Below are 21901 nucleotides of genomic sequence, written 5' to 3' on the forward strand. Positions count from 1 at the left end.
ATATTTTTTTTTTTTGGGGCTAAGCAGCGTTTATTATTATATATTTAAGCATTTGTTTAAGCCCAGCATAAACTAAATCATAAGCACAAAATATATTTATCATTAACTGATGATCACAAAATTATAATAATCATAAAAATAGAAGGTAGTTAAGTTTAAATTATAAATCACAAGATTTCAATATAGTAGAGCTCAGGAATTTCAGTTTACAATTGATATTCATTTTATTATTATCATTCAATGCAGCTAAAAGAAACGAGAGGGAGGCATATAAGAAATGAATAAATAAAACCTGCGCAAATAAATTCACGAAATACAAATCAATTAACTAAATAATTCGTATGCAATGATACAAATTCAAGGCTAAATCACTTTTTCTGGTTGTTGACAGAACTTAATATATATAATTTAATTATAGTATACATAGGCTTGATGTATTTATGAATTTCAATTGTGATCAACTTGTGTTTTTTCTTTCTCTTTCTTTGGAAATTTGAACAAGATTGAATGCGAAATGAACATAATGTTTACGAAATATAACACGACAGAAAGCTTCACTCTAATAGTCAATAGTAATATTGTATAAATATATATATATATATATATATATATGTGTATATAATATTAGTGTAGTTGCGTTTGGTTATGGATTATTCATTTCTCTGGAATGGGTCTCAGTGTGGCTGTGTCTAATTTGTTGGGCGGCACCAGTGCCGTCTCCAGTTCCGGCAAATCCGGTATGGGATCACGCCAGTAGTTGAAATTGGAGAATTCGATGGCGACTTCGTCATGCTTGACGGGTGGAAACAATTGATCCACAATATAAGTCATGCTGCAATACCTGTAAAAAACATAAACAATGCATTAGTCATATTTCTACACAGACAACAAGATTTATGCAATATAAATAATTGCCATTGGCCCGGCGCCTAAGTGTATGCAACAGAAATTTGAGTGCAAACTAACCTCAAAGTTTTGCCACAATGCAACCTAACCTCAAAGTTGTGACACAATGCAACCTAACCTCAAACTTATGCCACGCAAAATTAAAATCGCATTATAACAACGAAAGTATGCACACATTTTATTTGTGTATAAATTATTATAGAAAAAACAAATTAAACTCTATTTATAGCTATAATGGTTGAATAAATCTTAGAACTAGGCATATATCGTGGGAGTTTGGGCTCTCAAAAGTCGGCTTAATTAATGCTAGTATAATAGGAGGGAGCGTGCTCCCATATCACAAAACTATAGACTAATATGAAACTTAGCGCTACACATATATCATATCACAAATTGAGGATATTCCCCACTTCATTCAAATACAACTATGGGTTTTGCTTGGGCAGCCATTTCCAGCCTAATTGTATTTCATTTTTGGCTTCATGTGTGCTCATTATGAGGTTCATATCCTGATCATCATTGGCCTTGGCCAAGTCGTCATCAAAGAGAGCCTCGTCAATATTATCATTGTCATCGTCATCGTCAACAGCAACGTCGCTGGCCTCGTCCATATCATAATCATCGCTGAATTGTAGCTCATCTGGCAATTCCTCATCGTCGAATACATCGGTGCGATATGCGTATTCATCAGTGTGCATCAGCAGCGGAAAGTATTCATTGACCTCAAGCGACTGATTGATGTAGCCACTATAAATTTGACAACCAAAATGCTTGAGTTGAATTTTTGGCACTCTCAATTTTGCGATTTTGATTGCGATTGATTGATTGATTGATTGATTGCATGAGTTTTGGTAGTACAATAATGAAGACAACTCCTACACACAACATTTAAGTGGAGTAGTACTTACAACCTATAGGCGCACCTAGCGTTACAATATGATGTTAATACGACTTGAACCAATTAGGATTGCTTGCGATTTTAAATGTGGCATGATTTTCAGTTAAAGCTCTAGCCTAATAATGAAAGCTTTAAGTGAGCTTTGTTGTAATGTGTAAGTTGTGCTCGCTTTAAGGGAGCTTTCAGTCAATTTGAACGAGCTTTAAATGTGCTTCAATTTTACTCAGATCTAGCTTTGAGTACGCTTAAAGCTCATCATATTTTTAAGCTTCACTTTAAGATTTCAACGGTTACAAAGCAGTTGGGAAGACACCACCACAACCATATAGACATTAATGATGCGATATTTGGCACTCTACTTACGAAGATTGGAATGTTTGGGTCAACTCGTGCTTTAGCTCGCCCTTCGTGTTGATGGTGAAGATGCGCATAATGGGTATGCCGACGGCGCGATAGGCCCACACATCCTGAAAAGACGACAAGCCTGCTGGTAAGTATTCAATTAATTAAATGAACAAATTAATGCTCACATTAATGCGATTGCCGTAGCCGGCGTAGAAGGGCTCCTTGTCCGGGAAGAGATCTCGTATATCCGACAGACAAGCGATCTTAAACTGTTCCGGTTTCTTTTCAATCACCTCTCGATGAAAGGCGGATATCAACGAAGTAGGATTCAAAAGCAACGGGCCGTCGGGCAGCATGACATTGCCCTGCCTGATGGAGCGTAAATATTCGCGTGTTACGCGCGACTGGCCTATGGCACGTGCCGATAAATAGAGCAGCTTATAACCATTCTGTTCAATTTTTGAGAATAGCTGAGCCACGCCCAATTGCGCCCAATCCTTGCCGACCATCGGCAGAATGTGGCCCAATACATCCGACTTGGTAATGGTGCCATCAATATCCGAAATGACCACCTTATCGTTGTGCTTCCAGCGGAACAGATAGCACTTGCAGCGCGTGGTGCCCTGATAAGCGGTCGTCACACTGAACTCTATTTCGTTCATGCCCTCTTTGAGGTTTAGTTTTTTCTGTAAATGAAGCGAGCAGAGCAGAGCAGGCTGTTAGAGCAGGGAGAGAGAGCAGGGAATGGGATTTGCGGGCACTTACAATGGCCGCCGAGCTGAGGCGAAGCGTTTTCTTGTAACGCTCCTTGGGCTCATCGCTCTTATTGGAGCCCATGGTCAGCTCCTCGAGATTGTCTACCAGAGCGGAGGTGTTCTCAGCATTGCCCAGCGAGTCGCTCTTGCTGAGAGTGGGATCGCTTATATCCGGCGAATTGGGACGCGATGTTTGCGTGCTAACCGCAGCCTGATCGCCATCTGAAATTGCAGGAGAAGATTAGCTGGGTAAAAATTGTGGCTGGTCCAATAGAATTTTACCTTTCTCATCCTTGCCCAGCGCAGCGGAATTCTGATGTTTCTTGTCCGCATTGTTCACCTGACTAGGCACTGCATCCTGAGATCGTCGCCAAATCCACCAGGAACGCTTGGTTTGACCAACATTGTCCGTTGGGTGCACGGCCTCCGGCTTGTCATCGCCCCCAACTTGTGCCGCTGGCGAAATCAGCTGCTCTATGGCATCCTGAAAGGAAAGAACATAATTAGTTGGGCTCACTAACGGTACAGTGCGGCGAGAGGTGGGCTTTAGTCCAAGACTTACTTCGGTTAGTTGCTTCTGGAATGTTATCATTGTCATGACAATGGGACATGCAGCCATCCAAGTGTAGTATTTGCCATTTAGACGTACAACTAGGTTCGGTGATGCAAACATATTTGGATTCTTGCACACCTGCACACACGGCAAATTGGCAGGTAACAGGGCAATAGCAGGGAGACAAGCAGATGAATAAAATGTGTTTGTTAATAAGGGTGCAGAGTGCGGTGCGCTGTGTATCGCAGTGTTGCGGGGGTGCAGTGGAAACAAATGCACACAAACTAGCTACAGAACCATCGATAGTAAAGATTAAATAAACGGTACAATATTTAATCCCTACACACAATCAAAAGTACATCATCCTACGTATCATCTAATTCACAAATATTAATTAACAATCATGAAGCTATGAATATGAATCATCAATAATTTAACAAATTCATCTACACCTTATCTGAATCTGAATAGGAACTATCGATGGTTTGCAGCACAACAGCTTTTGAAAGGGATTTTCACTTACATCCGGATAGGTGACCAGCTGTCGATCGAAATCCTCATCTCTGGGCGGAGCACCGTTCTCCTGCATGCCGCACATGGACATGGCCACAAAGTCCAAATATCTAGTTAAATATAAATCGAGTGGATAAGACATAAACTGATGATATTTGCGAGGGATTCGGCTAGCGGCTACGCACTTCTTGCCCTGTGGTGCCAGCTGTTTGCTCTCATCAAAGTCCGAGTCCATGCTCTTTTGGTTCTCCTCCAGCGAACTGGGCGAATGAGGCAGGCTTGTGCCGTTGCCGCTCTCGCGATCCTCGTCGCCGCTGTTCGTTTGCTTGGCCTCCTTGTTCTTGGGACTGGGAAAGTAGAGAGCCGCCATCTCGGGATCCATTCGACCCAGATCCAAATCGGATAAATAGATATCGCCAGCCTCGTTAGCGCCCTCTTTGCGCAAACGATTGGCCCGCTTCATGAAGCTAAACATGTTGCTCAACATCCAGTGGCGTTGGCTTTGCTGTGCATCCGCGGCGCTGACCGCACCCTTGGCCTGCTCCGGCGTGGGCAGTTCACCCCAATTCCAGAGAGCGCTGTTCTCATCATCGACGCCATGGCGCTTGTCGCGCATGGTCGTTTCCAGTTCGCTGTCGCTCTGGATGGGCGTCGAGGGACGACCGGCGCCGCGTCCAGCGCCGCCAGCTCCAATGCCCGTGGGCGTTGTGATCTCTGTGTCGCTAAAGAAGTGTATGTCCAGGTCGTGCCGTGCCACGTTTGTGGGCGTGACAGTATGCGCCAGTTCGCTGAGTGGACTATCATTGCCTGTGTGTGCCGTTAGGAGTGCGGGCGAGGCCTGCTCATCATTGGACGAGGAGTTGGTATGGGTAATGGAAACACTGGCCGCCACATCAGTCTCATCAATATTGCTGACCTGCAACGAGCTGAGCGAGATGGCATCTGCATTGGCCGCATCGCCGCCAGCGGCGCTGCCGGCAGAGCTGCTTGAGGAAGTCTTGCGCTGTGAGTTCTTCTTCTTCATTTGCGACTTCTTGCGGCGCTTCTTGGTCTTGCTCTTGACATCATCCTTATTGGCCTCACTGATGACAGTTGGGGCTGCCGCGGCTGCTGTGACCGCTGGTGCTATCAGCAGCAACTCCGACTTAGCTGACGGCGGCGTTTGGACAACCTCTGGCTCGGGTGCTGGTTGAGGTTCCGGCTCTGACTTTGGCTCTGGCAATTTCTCTACCTTCTCTGGCTGTTTCTTCTCTTGAAATAGCTCCTCATGCTCGGCCCATTCCTGGCGCATTTTTTGTGTTGTAAACTCCTTGATTTTCTCCCTCAAATCACGACGCTCCAAGATGTTATCCGTGTGCCTGCAGTGAAGCAGAGCATATTAGTAGGTTGCAAGGATTGCATATTAAAACAAAAAAGAGGTTTTTGGCCAAGCGTTGCTACCTGCGATGCGTGTAGTCCGATGCCTGATTCTCGAACTTGCCACCCTCTAAAGCGATTTCTTTGGGCTCCTCCTTGGAGAGATCAATTGAGTTGCGACGCGGCAAAGGCAACGGTATTTGAAGTTCTTCGCTAGCGCTTCTAAAACATGTAAATGATGATATTTTATGTAGCTAGCTGCAGTGGAACGTTATCTACGGATGCTATAGATAGATGGATAACCTACTTGTCGGCTGTCACGCCGCGTATTTCCTCCAAGCTGTCGTTGTCTTTGTTCAGCGACTGCAAAAAACTCTTTGGTATGGGTGAAGTGGCCAAATTGGCGGGCAACTCCTCATCATCATCATCCGGGCACTCCTCCACAAAGAATGCCTCCCCAGAGTCACCCAGTTTCATTTGTATGTCCACGGGGGCGCCATTGATTTCAATGTCAACCTGCCCAAAGAATGAAATGTAAATAGAGCTGGAATGGGACCCCCAACCAACCCCCCCTCCCTGCTACTTACCACCTTCTCACGACTGCGCAGCACGCCCAGCTTGCCGAAACGCACATGGAAGGGCGAACATTGGAACTCGCCGTCCTTTTGCTCCACAACGATCACATCGATGGCTCCGGTCAGTGTGGCCGCATTGATGTCATTGTAGAAGTCTTGCAAATTGCTAAAAACGCGCGCTAAACTGTGCATTTTGATTGCAAAAGTTAATCGATAGTGCCTATCGATATCGATTTTAGTTATTTCTAGATCGCACAGTGCGTGTGCGTGTTTCCTCGGCTTTAGATTGTATGTGTGCGCGCAATTAATAAAAACTCATTTTATTGCACTTGTTATTGTTGTTGCTGAGTCGTTCGCTCTGCTGATAAATCAACCTTTGGACAACTGTAAATGGCAGAAAACACAGAGTAAGTCATAAATTGATTTGCTCAAATATTATATACATAGCTCGTTTATCTGTTTTGTCTATGCTCTTGTGCTTAAAAATACAAACTTGCGGCATATAGCAAAACGTTTTGTGACACTTGTGCTGACATTTAAATGCAGCCGACAAGTGCAATAAATGCAAAAGATGAAAACAAATTTTGGCGCAACATGAATCAACACAGCTATTCTTGTTGCTAACTGTATATATTTTGCTAGCTTCTTCTTCCACGCAGAAAGTCAAGGTGGATTGCATTGTGAATGCAAGCAAAACAAATGCAGACAACGAATTAATGTGTAGAATTAAATGGGTGGTGAATATGTTGAATTCACGTTGGGGTTACCTATGGGTATATAGTTTTTAGGCGGAGCATACATAGTAAAAATATCTATGTTCATAGGTTTTTTGAGTATTGTGTAGTTTGTTTGTTTTACAGTTATCCTTGCTTTTATTTGCTTCGAAAATAAACAGTGTAGGTAAACGTCATGCGACATTCAAAGCGCATTCACTTGGGATATTCGCGTGAATTCACAACAAGTTCATGGCAAGGCGGGGGCTGCATAATCTACGCAAGCTGTAACTGTAACTGCTGCTGTCTTTGCCAACAGAGCTTTCAGTGTGCTGCACACATGTGCGTGTGTGTGTGCGTGTAGGCGAGTGTTATCGAAAAAATAAGATAGTGTGATAGTTAGTGGCGTGTTCCCACCGTTTATATGTAGGTAGTAAAAAAATAATATCGTCAATACACACACACAAATGTTTAAAGATATGTATGTATGCTCATTACTCATTTCTCATGCCACTGGAAAACATCACGCGATTTCACAGGCGGCATTTAAAGCATGCATACATATGTACATAAGTATGTATGTGTGTATATAGATTTGTAAATTAATATATTGTGTTTATCAGGCCTGTTACGAGTTCATTAAGTCTTGCGCGCATTCAATATGTACGCGTAGACAAATCGCGTGATTAAGTTTTAACTGTTCTGCAAATCGTGGAATTTAATAAATTATTAGAATGTCTTAAATTTACCAGCCTAAAGGTCAATGTACAATGTTTTTGTGTCAATTTTATCATGGCCAAAAGTATCAAATGTTTATTGTTTGTGCTTATCGCAAAGGAAATGGTCAAAAATATTTTGTGCCCATATTAGTCTAGTACCTAGCAGTGTACTTCTTGTTCTTGATAAGACAAGCCACATTTCTCAATTGATAAATTTGTATGTGCGTGTGTGTGTGTGTGTCATTTTTCTTTGGATCTATGTTTGCTTTAGTTAAGTCTAACCATTAATGAAAGGCAAAGTCCGTTTGAAATGCTAGGGCAGACATCATGCCACCTAACACGCGTCGTTGGCGATGTTACTTTCACCTGCAAACAATATGCAACGCAACGTGCGAAAAGCCACAAGCAAAACAAAACGCACAAAACTTGGCAAAAAGCTCAGTGCTTCGGATGCAGCACTAGGAGTGAGCGGGATGGGTAACAATTAAACGCACACATGTGGAAGCTGCACAGCAACAACAACAACAACAATAAGAACACAGACACTGAAACCGAACGAAGCAAATACAATTTTGCACAAACTGGGCGAAACGAATCTTTCTGTAAAGACCGCAACGGCACAACCAATTGACGTGTATTTCTAAATGTTTGTGTTTATTTATTAGTCGCAACGCTGCTTAGTGAATTGTGTTGAGTCACGATCAAAGTCCAAACACACACTCACTTATTAAAAACAAAAATCAAGAAACAGGCAAACACAAACACCCAGGAACAAAGTCGAACGAAATTGTGTGCCAAGAAAAATCACATTGAATTGCACACGTTTCTAGTATAATGGAAATTTTATGTGTCCGCTCTACCTTCGTTGAGTTTTTCTTCTTTCAAAATCTATTTATTCGCTGCTCTGGTGGTTTTCCTTGGTTTTTTTTTTATTTTATATTTTTCCTTTTTGGATTTTTCACGAAAAACTAGCAAGACAAATTGCGCCTCACTCTATTTCTGCTGCGGCAGCACTTGCAATTGTTTAAAGTAAACTTTTTTTAAAGTTGGCACAGTTTCTGTGTAACTCAGTATGAAATGTTTGACAAGTCTATTTGTTAGCGTTGTTTTTTCTTTGTATTCAACTTTTTAGCTGCTCCGCCTCGCTTGTTGCCTCGTCGACAGAGCTTGCACAACTGAGCGCTCGTGCGACAGCATCGACGCTTTTTAGTTACCCAAGTGAGCAGCGGTGCGCCATAGCTAATTCAATTAAGCAGCCGCCTTTGTATGTGTGAGTGTGGGAGAGCGGCGAGCACGTTGCGCGCGAGACTTAAGAGCAAAAAGCTTTGCCATGTGTTTGTTTGTATTTAAAGTAAACCTGTTAAACCAGAAAGTATGTCTTGTAAAACATGTTTGTTGTTGGTGTTGTTCGAAATTTGTTGCTGTGGCCGTGGCTGAGCAGCTGTTAGAGCGCATTCTGTGCCTCTTTCTCTCTCTCACTCTCTCTCGCTCTGTCTCTTCAATTGTACTTTTAAGCATTCAAATATAGAGCCTCGAACAGCAACAACAAGAACAACAACAACTTTAATAACTGTGCTTATCAGCTGTACGCAGCGTCGTCTTAAGCAGCTGTTGTTCTATGTTAATATGCAATTGCATTCTGCCTTACATATATATACATGTAAGTGTGTGTGTATATGTTTGTTGTTGTGCTAATGACGCGTCATTCGATGTTGCACTCAAAACGTCGGCTACTCAGAAAGCTTGTGAGCTATGCGACAGGAAATGTCTTTATGTATGTGCTTGACATATGTACATATGTATTTATTCTATACGAATGGCAAACATCAAGAAAATTCGGCAGAGTCTCAACGCACGTGCTCACGGCCATCTCTATGCCAAAGACAAAAAAACAAAAAACAAAAAAAGAAAATAAAAATTTGTCTAACTTTTGCGCGGTGGAATCTTTTGCAAAATGTGTGGACAAATTGTAGTCGGGTGCCAAAATAATAAATGCTACACTGTGAGAAAATGCCTTTGCAAACTTAAAAATTAAAGAGCACTTACCGAAAATTATAAATTGCAATGCAACAAAACTTGAAAATTGAAAATAACAAGCGCAATTCTTCAAATTCAATTTCAAATAATTTAAGTTTATTTATAAATGTTTATATAGTAAATAATAACTAAATCAAAATGCATAATTATGTACATTGAACAAATTGTACCAAAATAATATAATAATAATATAAAGTATATAGTTTCTTTTTTAATATTTTGTTTGTTTGTCTACTTGGCTACGTTTTGTTGTCAATTTGTATGCGCATAAATAATAGATAATTATAACAAATACAAAATAATTGGCAAATGCAGGCATACAGATAAATACATGTGTATGTAATATATATAAATATAAATAACTAAGTTTTATCAGTTACTAGAAAATAATAATAAAATAGCTGATGAAATATGATTTGCTTTTTTTTTTTATAATTTTTTTAATTTTTTTTGCATTAGTTAAGCGTTTTTATTACTTTTTTAAGAACTCTAACGAAAATGCAATCATTGTTGTTGTTGTTGTTGTTGTTGTCGATGATCGCCTAAGATCCTTGTTTTGATTTGCTTTTGCGACGCGCATCCGTTATAGCACCCCAGAGTTCGATAATGAAGTCGTCGGTGAAACCGAACGATTCCAGATCCGAGCTATCTATGGCCTCAGCAAAGTCCATGGAGTTGGACTTCTTGTCACCCAGTTCCCAGATCTGTGACGCCAGTTCCGTATCATTGATGCCCATAAACGATTCCAGGAGATTGTTAATCGCCTCGACGCCCGCGGTGGTTGCCTCATCGAATTTTGGCTCGATCTGTGCATTGCCATTGGCCTTAAAGCGCAGCGTCTCCTTGCCGCTGCCGTAATTGCGTCCGGCATTGCCGGCGCCGCCGGATGCCGAGGCGGATGCACGGGATTGGCTGCGCGGTCCGATGCCCTGGAAGCCGCTGCGCACCGGCTCGACCAGGCGCAGCGTGAACGTCTCACCCGTCGCAATGTCCTTCAGCATGCGTGCCACCTCGTAATGCCGCTTGCCCACCATGTTGAGACCATTCAGCTTCTCGATGTGATCCCCCACGGAAATATGCTCGATGCGATCGATAATGGAGTCCTCCTTGATGCGTTTAATGAATGCATAACCTGCACCATTATCGGTTATGGTCAGACCCAGAGCATCCTGCGTCTTGACAATCTCAATCTCCTTGGCGCGACCCTTGCGATGGGCAAATATAAAATCATCTAGCCCAATCTGGCCGCCCAGCAGACGCGTCATGTCCACCTTGTGCGAGTTTAGGGTACAGAATAAAATGTCATCCTCGGATATATCAAAGCATTCAGCAATTTTCTTATACAGCTCACGTACGCTAGCAAAGCCCGTGATCAGACCCGTCGGACTGCCATGCGCCAATTGGCAGTGGAAGATCAGCGGGGGCTTCTTGTCCAGATCATTGTTATTGTTCTGATGATTGCTATTGTTGTTTTGCAACATAGACGAGTTCAAGGACGTGCGTCCTTTGCTATCCTGACTGATGTCGCTGTGATCGGATGAGTTCTTCGAGGATTTACGGGCAAAGAGCGGCATATTTGCAATTGGAGGGCTATTCTTCTATTTTCCTCTATATATATAAATATATATGAACTTTTTATCGAAGGTCCTTTGTTCGCCTTATTCTCATATATATATATATATAGTATATTTTTATCTGTGTGCGTAGAAGAAATTTGTGGAGCTCTTTTTTGAATAGTTCGTTATAAAGTTAAGCTATTTATTAGTTCCGTTTCCAAAATGTGTATCAAATGTGAGTATGCATGTGTGTGTGTGTGTGTGTGTGTGTGTGTATGTACAAGTATAACACCGAAAAACCATAAAACATTTATACATATTTATCTAATCTCTGCACAATTTATTGCCACACGAATCGGACACAGAAAGAAAACATGAGTCAATGTTCGTTATTTTTCCAGTTCGAACCGAAGTTCTACTGGCGAATTACACAAGTTAGTTAAATGGATCAAATACAGCAAAGGAGTATATTGATTATGTACTAATTGATATACTTATATTGTGCAAACTAATTATCGATGTGCTAATTATAAGTGAATAAACAAAGACGCGCCGTGTGTGAACGCTGAGAAGTGAGGTTAGGGACGTTCAAGTTATTTCTCTCAGGCTTCTTGTTAAATTTGACCGACTCTTACCCAGGTTTGCGACTTATTTAATTTGGACTTTAGTTGCCGCAGCACAGTTGAAAATGCGAAAAACTAGGAAAGTCGCATGCCGCGACGCAAAAATACACAATGAAATTGAAGAAATATATAGGTTTTTTTTTTTTTGTAAAACTGGCAAAAGTTGTTGCCGCTTGATAAGATTTCAATGTGTGACAATCGCGTGATAAAAGCGCACAGCGAGAGAGCGAAAGAGAGAGCGGGAGAGAGAGAGTGGGAGATAGATAACGTCTGATTAGCCATAAGGGTAAAGATTGCGAACCGAACCGCGTTTTCTTCGTTTACTGAGTTTTACTAGACAGCATTTGTCAGATGTGACCAGATCACAGAAATGTCAGGCAAACCACATTTAACGGATTTTCACTCACTACAAGGGCAAATTTTGGGTTGTTTTGGGTTTTTCTGATATCTGGCGTACGTACGATTCCTCGATTCGCTGCTCTCCGAAATGTCTTACACTTGGAAACTGAATGGTTATAACACGCAGAAAATTTTGAAAAACTAAAGCAAAACAAATTTAAACATCGAAATCAAACATCAAATCCAAACAATACATGAAAGATTTAACAAAGTCCGACTCAGTATAACAGACGTCAAGTTAATTGGAGCGAACTTAAGCCAAAGTTGACCAGAGAAACCATCCGAGCCTTTCGGGATGTGCGTAACGTGGCAACTCTGCCAGCTGAATGAAAAGTGTGCGTGGTTAGTTTGAGGGGTTGTGTTCTTTGGCGTTGCCACCTTGCTTAAAATTTGCGTTTTAATTGGAATTGTATTACATTTATTGTATATGATATGATATGATGAGCATTATATGATATGATAATGTATATATTTTGATAATAGTTTTATGGAGCTTGAGTCTCTCTCTCTCTGGCTGACTGTCTGCTTCTCTCTATCTGTCTCCCTCCCGCTCTTTATCTTTCTCTCTCTCGCTGCCTAATATATGAAGCTCTTCCCTTTGTGGTAGGTAGAGTTCTCTAGTTTCGACTATTCTTGTTTTCCTTGCTTTTTGCTTTTGCAAATTCATGTTCGCTTTCAACTTTGCTTTACCTTGATCGTTCGACTTTATTTATTTTATTAAGTTTTGCTGGAATAATTAAAAAGAATTTGCATTTTTTACGGTATCTGAAACATCCGCTTAATAAAAAAAGAAGCTTGAAATCTTTTCGCTATGTTTGACAAACTCCTGAACTTCAACAAATTGCAAGCTGGCAAAAGTTCACTTCGCCAAGCGCTATTTTATGGCATTTAAATTGAAAAACACGAGAGCAAACCTGAGAGGCAACTCGAGACGAGCCCCTCTAATCAGGCATGCGCGAGAAATGTACGTATACCCATATATATATATATATCTGTGGGTAGCACAACAAGCTCTACATCCGATTAGTGTGATACACACACACACATATATATATATATATATATATATATATATATATATATATATATATATAAATCGAGTGTAGAGCCATTCTATAGCTGTGTTTTTCACCGCACAACCGGCTATTTCTAGCCGAGCATAATAGATAACCCGGCGAATGAAAAATACAACACACATCAAGGTCGAATTAGTTAAGCATTGAGCGCGTGCAGCGATATCCGTACCTTTTACACTAACAACAACAAATACAAAGAAAACACAAAAACAAAAAACAAAAAAACAACAACTATTACGAACATACTACGCATTGGGATTTCATTTGTGCTTTATGTGCGAACAAACAAACAATTCGGTTGAAGGAACTCTAAATTTCATTTAACTATTTCAAAAGTTGCGCGTTCGCTATCCTAATAATAAAATACCCTATAAATTAATGCACATTAGCAGTATACGTGATGCACAATTATTTATTATCTATTATCAATTATAATTAACAGAATTTAATACAGATTTAAGATATTCGAAGGAAGTTAGTTAAAAAAAATAGTATATATAAATTTCCCAATATTATTTCTTTCCAGAAATTGTTATTTTCAAAATATTTGAATTGTCCCGAAATTATAATTGAGAGCTTTCGTGCACAAATTTATTGAATCTATAAATCTTATTTTTGGCATGGTTTCAATTCTTTCGCAATTTTTGTAAGGTCTAGTAATTACTAGAAATCGAATGTGTCGCACACCAGAGCATCCTGCCTTAGAGCTTAGGTAATAGAGTTTTAGATACCCGATTTTAACTAACTAATGAAAGGCAAAGTTTTCGAAATGTGTGTGAAGCTCGACTATAATAAAATTTCCCACAGAATGTGAATTGGATTGCAAAATATTATACGATTGTTTCTCCCAAACTGAATTGAATTGAATTTTTTAAAAACCGTTCTAAGTTGCAATTTGCAGATTGATTATAGATATATATTCTGACTAAATCGGCGCTTACACTTATTACTCTGGTCTTTATGGAGTTCGATCTGCTGTATTCAATCTCTATATTGGAAGAATCGCTCGGAAAATAAGTTATAATATGGAATATTTATTTGTTTTTCAAGTTTCACAATTCTTCCCGCATTTATGCCAAATGTAAAGGGTATTAAGACTTCGACTGGCTCTTCTATCTATCTGTTTCCTTGCATAATAGGCATCAGATGGTTTCTCAACTGTCGCTCTAACGACGTTTCTAAATAACAATATGCATTTCTCAGATTGTAGACACGTGCAGCCAAGTTTATCTGGGCTAATATCAACTGTAATTGCCAATGCATTCGCGGCGTAAACAACAAAATAACAACAGGCCAACAACATTTCCGCATACGCAACGCAGCCGGTTCTATAAGATACATATGTATCTATATATTTGTGTGTGTGTATATTAATTGTTATTGTTGTTTGTTTACTCGCCGCCTATTGGCTGTAATTTGTGGGCCCGACTCGCAGAAATGTGGGCAAAGAAGCTGTCTGCTAAGCACAAACACACATGCATATAATTAAATATACATGCACACATACATTTACAAGGTGCTTAGAATGTATCTGTATCTTTTTATGTATTTGTATCTGTATCTGTATCTGTAGCTGGCGTCAACAACACACAACGTAAACAACTCAAATTGCGCGTGGGCTTTCCTCAAGTACAGTGAAACCAACAACAACAACAACGACAACAAATCGAATTTCAGTTAACAATATGTTTTAGGTTTGTAATAAATTTACATCTGCATTAGCTTTACGATGACTAATTCGGGCTGCACAATACCCAACACAGATCAGCTGAAGCAATACTCTATATTTAAACAATAGATAAAGCAGTTAATATATTAGTTAGTTTTTAACAAGCTCTATTTACTTACAGTTTCAAATAACATTAGTAAGATTACGACATGCAATTTAGGTATTCCATAATTCAAAACATTGAGGGGTATTTACAACGGTGGGACTAAAGCTGTTTTGGCTAGAACAAAAAGTACTGTGTTGGAAAACACACTTCTTTTGTGAAAGTTAAACTGTAGCCTTTCAAAGATAGTGTTGGAAAATACACCTCTTCTGTGATCTCCAAAACTAAGTGTTGGACAGTGTTGGAAAATACAAGCATTTTGTGATTTCCAACACTAAGTAATTCACCGTAGACCTGCAAAGATAGTGTTGGAAAACACACTTCTTTTGTGAAAATTAAACTGTAGCCTTTTAAAGACAGTGTTGGAAAATACACTTCTGTGATCTCCAAAACTAAGTGTTGGACAGTGTTGGAAAATACACGCGTTTTGTGATTTCCAACACTAAATATTTAACTGTAAAGATAGTGTTGGAGAATACACTTCTTTTGAGATTTCCCACATAAAGTATTTGTTTTTTATTTTTATTTTTTCAAAAAGTATTAAGTAAACGGCAAAAACTTAACTAAGCTAACCCAGAAGAGAACTATAGATATTGTTAATTGTTAAAAGTGTTGCACAACATTTGTTTAGAAAATGTGACATTGCCAGAATTTTGTTGTACCGTGTCTAATTGTCTGTGCCTAATGCGCCCCATTCATGAATTTCCGCAGAGTTCAAAGAACATTTTGGCAGAGGCAAGCAAAAATATTAAATATTCTGAGTCATAAATTTCGAAAATAAAGAATTACCATCATATCCCAGACAAAATATATATCTATGGCTAAAAGTTGGTACGTAACATTTCCTATTGCAATCCGTTTACGAATTTGTTTTATTTGGCTTCAGCATTTAATTAATTAAACAGTTGAATAGTTGCTTACGCCATCTGGAATGGCATAGGGTATAAAATACGTAATGCTCCATAGTAAATATTGTCGGAACTCGCACATTTTCATTCAGTTTTCTAATCGTTTTTATTTTCTTTAATGATTTTGCACTCGTACAAATGCGTTAGTTTGTTTATTGCTCAAGAGCTTAAGTACAATAACAAAACTATAAGAACTAAATACATATATTTTACGAATGTATATACATTTATATATATTTAGTATATATTCGTAAAAAGAGCAAGACTATATTCGCTTGTGTGTTATCGCCGAACTATGCGCACATGTATATATTGAATATATTATAGAAAATAGTGCGGGGTCTGGGGTATTGTTTTTTTTATTCTTGAATTTCGTCAAATGCCAACAAAAACATAGAGGTCCCCCTTTGGGGACAACAGAATAACAATCCAAGGTTATTCAATCGACACACATTATCATCAATCAGATTTATCATGAATACCTAAGGTGTTTACTAAATAACATATTAAGTGCTTAGAGTTCTGGGAAAAAGGGGGTAACCTCTATGGGTACTACATATACATATTTGTGTGTACAGTGAACACTCTACTTGGGAACTCTCTTTTGGGAGTTCCAATATTTATCGTATGCCCTTGTAGAGGGTATCATAATTTTGTCATGAAATGACGGCGACATCTCCTACCCCATAAAGTATATATATTCTAGATCAGCAAAAACAGCCGAGAAATAGCCTTGTCTGTCTCGCCGTCTATCTGTTTCTATACGAACTAGGCTCTCAGTCTTAAAGCTCTCGTCTTGAAACTTTGCCTAGCTCCGTCTTTCATTGCTTATCATCAAACTGCGACCAAAGTATCTTTAGGATTCACTACTCTACCTATATATGCAAAATTTCATCAACGTCGGACCATTACATCATATAGATGCCATAGGAATAGGTTCTGGTATAAAAAACCTTATTTCTATTGAGATAACTTGACCAAGCTCGGCATTTATAAGTTTTTACTATTCAAAATTCCTCCAACATCGGACTATTACATCATATCGCTGTCATAGGAACAATCGGTCGGAAAGTAACTTCTTGTATGGAAAAGATTCCCTTTTCCAAGACATTTTCATCAAACTGAGCTTAAATATTCTAACAATCTGCAAGACCTTAGGGCAAATGTCAAGAAGGGTAATTAAATCTTCTTACTTTCTCAATTTCCTTTTACAAATACGATTCATAAAGCGAACTCTTAATATAATAAATATAATTAATTTATTGTTTAATTTGTTCGTGTATTTCTGTTATAAGCCTTTCTGTCCGTTCAAGAGAGCGTTCACTGTAATATAATATGTGATGAGCTATTGCATAATGCCAGTCATTTGTTGCAATATATGTTTATTTAAATTAAAAACAAACCTCTGCTGATGACGACAAAAACAGCACGTAAGCAACTTGTTATTGCTTATATTTATATTTATTTTATTTAATTTACATTTACATTTTTATTGTCATTGTTTATACAATAAGAATTTCTTGATGCGCGCTTAACTGGCTGAGTCGTCGACAAGTGGGCGTGGCATTCAGTTCAACCAGCTGTAAACTGATTGCATCTAATTACATTTTATTGTTAATGTTGTTGGGCTTGTTTAATTGTTAATGCACTTTGCTTTGATGTTTCCTATATGCATATACATAACCTATTTAAAAAGTATCTTAAACTCAACTTTCGGACTTACAATTGAAAGCCTTCAGAAGCCATAAGGTTAAGTATTTCTTGTCAATTGTTGTTTTATTTAAACAAAAACTAACCAATGCCAAAAAATATACAGAATTATAAAGAGAGCGATTTACTGAGTTTCTCTTAACTTGCGCTCTTCGAAAGCTACGCAGCAAAGCTTTGCCCGCGCGAGCTTTGTGCAAACTGAACTTTCAACGTACAACATTCGATGTCATCGCCAATGTGATTCACATTTCGTCGTTGACTAGGTCAATATTTGGACGGACCGTATGGAACCGGTAACGGTGAAAATTAATTCCCAGCGATTTTTCGCTGAAATTGCTTTCAGGCAAGCAGAAAATTGATCTGCTTACTGGGTCGCCACACCACACACACACACACATATGTATATTTTATATGAGTATGGCATGAAAAAGTATGTGAAAAGGGAAGTACTGAACAAATATATAGATCATATTAGTAAATATTTATACTCCTCATTAGCTCATATTGAGTCAAATTTGAGCGTGAGGGCTTAAATTGAAATTTAGATGTTCGCATTATATCAGAAAAGTAAGAAAAATGCAGATTTTAATAGCATTTTAATACCGATTTTTGTTAGTTCCAAGATATCTACCACTATATAGGGATTCTTAACATTGCAGTGGGACTGTAATACGCCATCTTTTGTTGTTAACATAATGTTAACTCAATGTTAATTGTTATGGAGCAAAATTGATCAGATTTGGTCTCACTCGCGCTCTTATCACTACTTTCTGGTCAAATAGCTGATCTGGCTAGCGACAGCTCATATATATATCTTGACATATATAATTTTGATAAAATAAGGAAGTACAAAGAAAGATTTTGGAGTAACACAGATCTCCACAGTTGAGTTGCTTAAAACGCCATCTGTATTTCCTAAATACAGGGTATCTCTTCAGTCGAGTACTATGGTCGAGCGCAAACTTATTTGTTATTTTTTAATAGCCGCTACATACTATATGAATACGTATCGGTCATTCACACACACATATACACATTTGTATGTTTGTAATTAATATTTTTGCTTTAATTTTTGAGCGTATGAATCAGTTTTCCATTTGTTTGTTTTTGGGCTAGACTGCAATATACGCGTGTCTATATGTATCTTTGGGATATTATGGTGCGTTGCTCCGGTAATTTGTACGCGTATTTTTTATTTATTTTTATTCGTTTCTTGCTTATTTCACATCACGTTTTTTTTCATATATTTTCGTATATTGAGCCGCATTATTCATAATTCGCTGACAGCAAATAAAAACAGCAGCAGCAACGTGACTGACAAAAGCGCATGCTTAATTTGTAGTTTATCATAAGCCAAGTGCAATGAACCGACATTCAGTGCAACCAAGGCACCCTGTATAGGCAGAGCTGGTATAATGTGGAGCACACACATATCTACACATATGTATGTCTGTATATATAGAGAAGACCTGGGGCAGTTTTGAAAACATTTAACCGTTTCACCTCGCTGAACTTTGCGCACGGGGCAGGTAATTTAAGCAAACAACAAATTCAACGAGCTCACAAAATAAGCTACAAACCAATTTGAATCTATGGTGATGAGCGCAAGATGAAAGACTATGAAATTTTTGTATAGGTCGTTAAAGGCCAAACGCAGTTTCATCAGTTGCTGCCACACAAAAATGTGGGAATACACATAAACTGACTTTCATAAATAGATTTAATATTTGAAGTGCCTGGCAACAATAACGAGCTTTAACAAAATAACTTGGGCAATATTAGAGCTTATAATATTTATTAAAAACATGGGTATGATTATTAAAACCCATAACATAGCACCCCAAGAGCTTTAAGTGTAACATCAAGCTGTTAGCTTTGCATCTGCTTAACAGAGTATGCATCTGAATAATCTTAACAGTTTGATGCATTTGCAGTTATTTGACAAACAAGCAAATGTTAATCAGCTGTCAGTTCTAAGAGCTTATAAGCGAATATGTGCTTGTGGGTTTACTTACAGTGGCTTAACATTAACAGGCCTTAACATCGTATATAAATGTGAATTCACATAAATTTAACGTCGTGCTATATGCTAATTTAAATTTTACTGTTGTTTTCTTTTTTTTATGGCAAATTGCCTACTCGTGTTTATCATAGAAGCTTACAAAGCGCAGCCGCCATGAGGGAGAGAAAGGGGCTACCTCTTTGGCTCTGATGGTAACAATTGTGTTGCATTTAATGCCTAGGGGCGTGCGTACCGGTTCATAATATGGACTCTCTATGGTAATGTCACGCAAACAATTTACATAAATGACGTCGCTTCCGCTTTAAGCAGCGGCGCAGCCAACAAGAACAGCAACAAAAAACTATGGCCAGCAAACGGTGGAGAATGAGAGAAAAAGTGTAGCGAAAAACGCAATTGTGTCTGTCTGATTGGATTGTTTGGTGCGGAAGTGTGAAAGCAATCGATAAAAAATAATTTACAGAGCGTCCCTGCTGCTAACTACAAATAACGGCAAATGTTTGCTCGACAGATAACAGAAGACAGAAGACAGAGAATGAGAGAAAAAAGAGAAGCAAGTTAAAAAAAAATAAAGCATATGCAACTGAAACCCATTTCTTTTGGCCAAAACAACAAAACCCACTAACCAACTTCACGGTTTGTTGGCAATTTAATTTGCCTACAAATGTTTTTGTTTTTTTTTTTTTTGTAAGATTTCTTTGGGCCACCTGCGTCAAGTGCTCATTGCCTTTGGGGCACGCCTTCTTAAAGTTGAGAATTTGTTGGAGCAAAGAAAACGAAATTTGTGTGGCACACGTGTTGGCAACACAAATTAAAAAACATTAACACACTTTACGCTTTTTGGCCAGGTTTGGGGGCCAACCCCTTCTGCTTGAAAAACTGAATTTATGTTTAAAATTGTTCTTTGAAGAAATATTAAACATTCTTAAAGCAAGTAGTTATAATATTATATTTGGTTAGCTTGAAACGTGACTTGTTCATTTCAATCAATAAACGAAACGATGCAACCCCCGGAAAACCACCCGGCAAAAAACAGACATAACCTCAAAGTTTGCCATGTTAAGAATCGCGTGTCTGAGAACGTTTGAGGTAGGAAATGGGCAAAGGAAAAACATGTCTAAGGTCATAGACATAACTGTGCAACATATGTTGCTATGGTGCTTTTAATTTTTGGGGGTTGGTACGAGAAATCGTTATATGTCCATAGATAATATACATGCACAAAAACTTGGATTTATATACATATATACATTTGTGTAGGTGTGAAAAGGTTTCCGCTTATGACATAAGCATTTGGTGTGGGTGACAACACTCGAGAACATTTGCGGTTAATTATTTATCTGCCTTTGGTGCATTATGTATACACTGTTCCGCGCAGCTGCACAACTGCAACAAATCGACAAAACTGAAACTATTTTTATTTATCGATTGGCAATTTGTTGTTTTTGTTGTCAAGAAAGTCACCCTCTTGCATCTCTTTCGCACGCCCAACCATGATTTGGCAATGATTCTTTACTATTTTGTTGTTGGTTTTTTTTTCGTGCTTTTATCAAACATTTTTAGTAATAACAAATGTTAGTAGTTTACAATTAAATAGTGCTTTTTATTTATATTTTGTTATTTCTATGGGACAGACAAAAGACTGAAGATGCGCCACCACCTTTCACTTTTTTTTTATATACATATGTTGAAAATTTTGGTTGAATGAATTAAATCTATTGTCACGGGATGCTGTTTATGCGGCATTTGAACAATCAATATATCTAACAGAAAGACAGAAAGTAGAAAATGTTGTACGCACCTGTCGTCGGTGCTGATTCCAGGCTGCACTTGCCTGCACTTTGGGCATAGAAAAGCACCGTAACGAGCAAGGAAAGCGGACATACGAGACCAGGTTATTGTTGTTATTGCTGCTGCTGCTGCTGTTGTTGTTGCTTTTCCGCACACACACACACACACACACACACAGACACTCAGCTCAAATATAAAATTTCTTTCTTTCACCCGACACGGACTTAACTGGTTTTTATTTTTAACTGCACCACACCGTCGATCGTCTTCACAAACAGACCAACAACTTTTAATTAAATTAGCACGATTTATGTGTAGAAGAAATCAGCAATTTTGGCTACTGGCGCATTAACTATTAATTCTACTGCTCTTAGCAGCTCATTTTTCACTACTGTATGACCAGCACGCATACACATGTAAAGTGTCGCCGTCGACCCGTCTGTTGTATTTGTTCTAGAGATGTAAGTGATATAAGAAAACATCGCTGCACCGATTTCGACCATCGATTCACATTTAGGATTTACTTGAACTGAATGTATCGATATGGCTATTGAGATTTATTTCATGTATGCCAATAATTGTTTATTTTCTGCCATCTTTTGGTAAGTTATAATTA

The 21901-nt window shown here is 38.7% G+C and overlaps 2 protein-coding genes across 10 annotated transcripts; both read right to left on the reverse strand.

The window, feature by feature from the left end:
* Positions 1 to 41: 41 nt before the first annotated feature.
* Positions 42 to 21449, reverse strand: LOC115758308 (phosphatidate phosphatase LPIN3). Of its 9 annotated transcripts, XM_030698892.1 has the most exons (12): positions 21296 to 21449; positions 5914 to 6285; positions 5634 to 5842; positions 5411 to 5548; positions 4156 to 5328; positions 3981 to 4080; positions 3467 to 3595; positions 3187 to 3388; positions 2915 to 3126; positions 2335 to 2835; positions 2168 to 2271; positions 1060 to 1653 (listed from the first exon to the last, which is right to left on the reverse strand). In XM_030698892.1, the coding sequence occupies exons 2-12, from the start codon at positions 6091 to 6093 to the stop codon at positions 1332 to 1334; spliced, it is 3270 nt and encodes a 1089-aa protein (XP_030554752.1). In that variant the 5' UTR covers positions 6094 to 6285; positions 21296 to 21449; the 3' UTR covers positions 1060 to 1331. The 9 variants fall into 9 exon arrangements, with proteins under 9 accessions (XP_030554800.1, XP_030554777.1, XP_030554794.1 ...); XM_030698940.1 differs by lacking the exons at positions 1060 to 1653; positions 3467 to 3595 and adding an exon at positions 42 to 841 and having other exon boundaries at positions 21296 to 21448; XM_030698917.1 differs by lacking the exon at positions 1060 to 1653 and adding an exon at positions 42 to 841 and having other exon boundaries at positions 3981 to 5328; positions 21296 to 21448.
* Positions 9817 to 12132, reverse strand: LOC115758371 (PDZ domain-containing protein GIPC3). The gene is made up of 2 exons (XM_030698966.1): positions 12011 to 12132; positions 9817 to 11065 (listed from the first exon to the last, which is right to left on the reverse strand). Exon 2 carries the CDS (start codon positions 10942 to 10944, stop codon positions 9913 to 9915), a length of 1032 nt encoding a protein of 343 aa, XP_030554826.1. The 5' UTR covers positions 10945 to 11065; positions 12011 to 12132; the 3' UTR covers positions 9817 to 9912.
* Positions 21450 to 21901: the final 452 nt, after the last annotated feature.

This window comes from Drosophila novamexicana, unplaced genomic scaffold (genome assembly GCF_003285875.2).
Source record: "Drosophila novamexicana strain 15010-1031.04,08,12 unplaced genomic scaffold, DnovRS2.1 tig00000008-arrow-pilon, whole genome shotgun sequence".
In the NCBI taxonomy this organism is placed as follows: domain Eukaryota; kingdom Metazoa; phylum Arthropoda; class Insecta; order Diptera; family Drosophilidae; genus Drosophila; species Drosophila novamexicana.

What these genes read in the sequence shown, in the direction of transcription:
- LOC115758371 (XM_030698966.1), bottom strand. Translation starts at nt 10,944, where the DNA reads ATGCCGCTCTTTGCCCGTAAATCCTCGAAGAACTCATCCGATCACAGC.
- LOC115758308 (XM_030698878.1), bottom strand. Translation starts at nt 6,093, where the DNA reads ATGCACAGTTTAGCGCGCGTTTTTAGCAATTTGCAAGACTTCTACAAT. An exon ending in GCCTCAGCTCGGCGGCCATT is followed by an intron (nt 2,836 to 2,914) that starts GTAAGTGCCCGC and finishes CTTCATTTACAG; the next exon opens with AAAAAACTAAACCTCAAAGA. An exon ending in ACCCAAACATTCCAATCTTC is followed by an intron (nt 1,654 to 2,167) that starts GTAAGTAGAGTG and finishes TCAAATTTATAG; the next exon opens with TGGCTACATCAATCAGTCGC.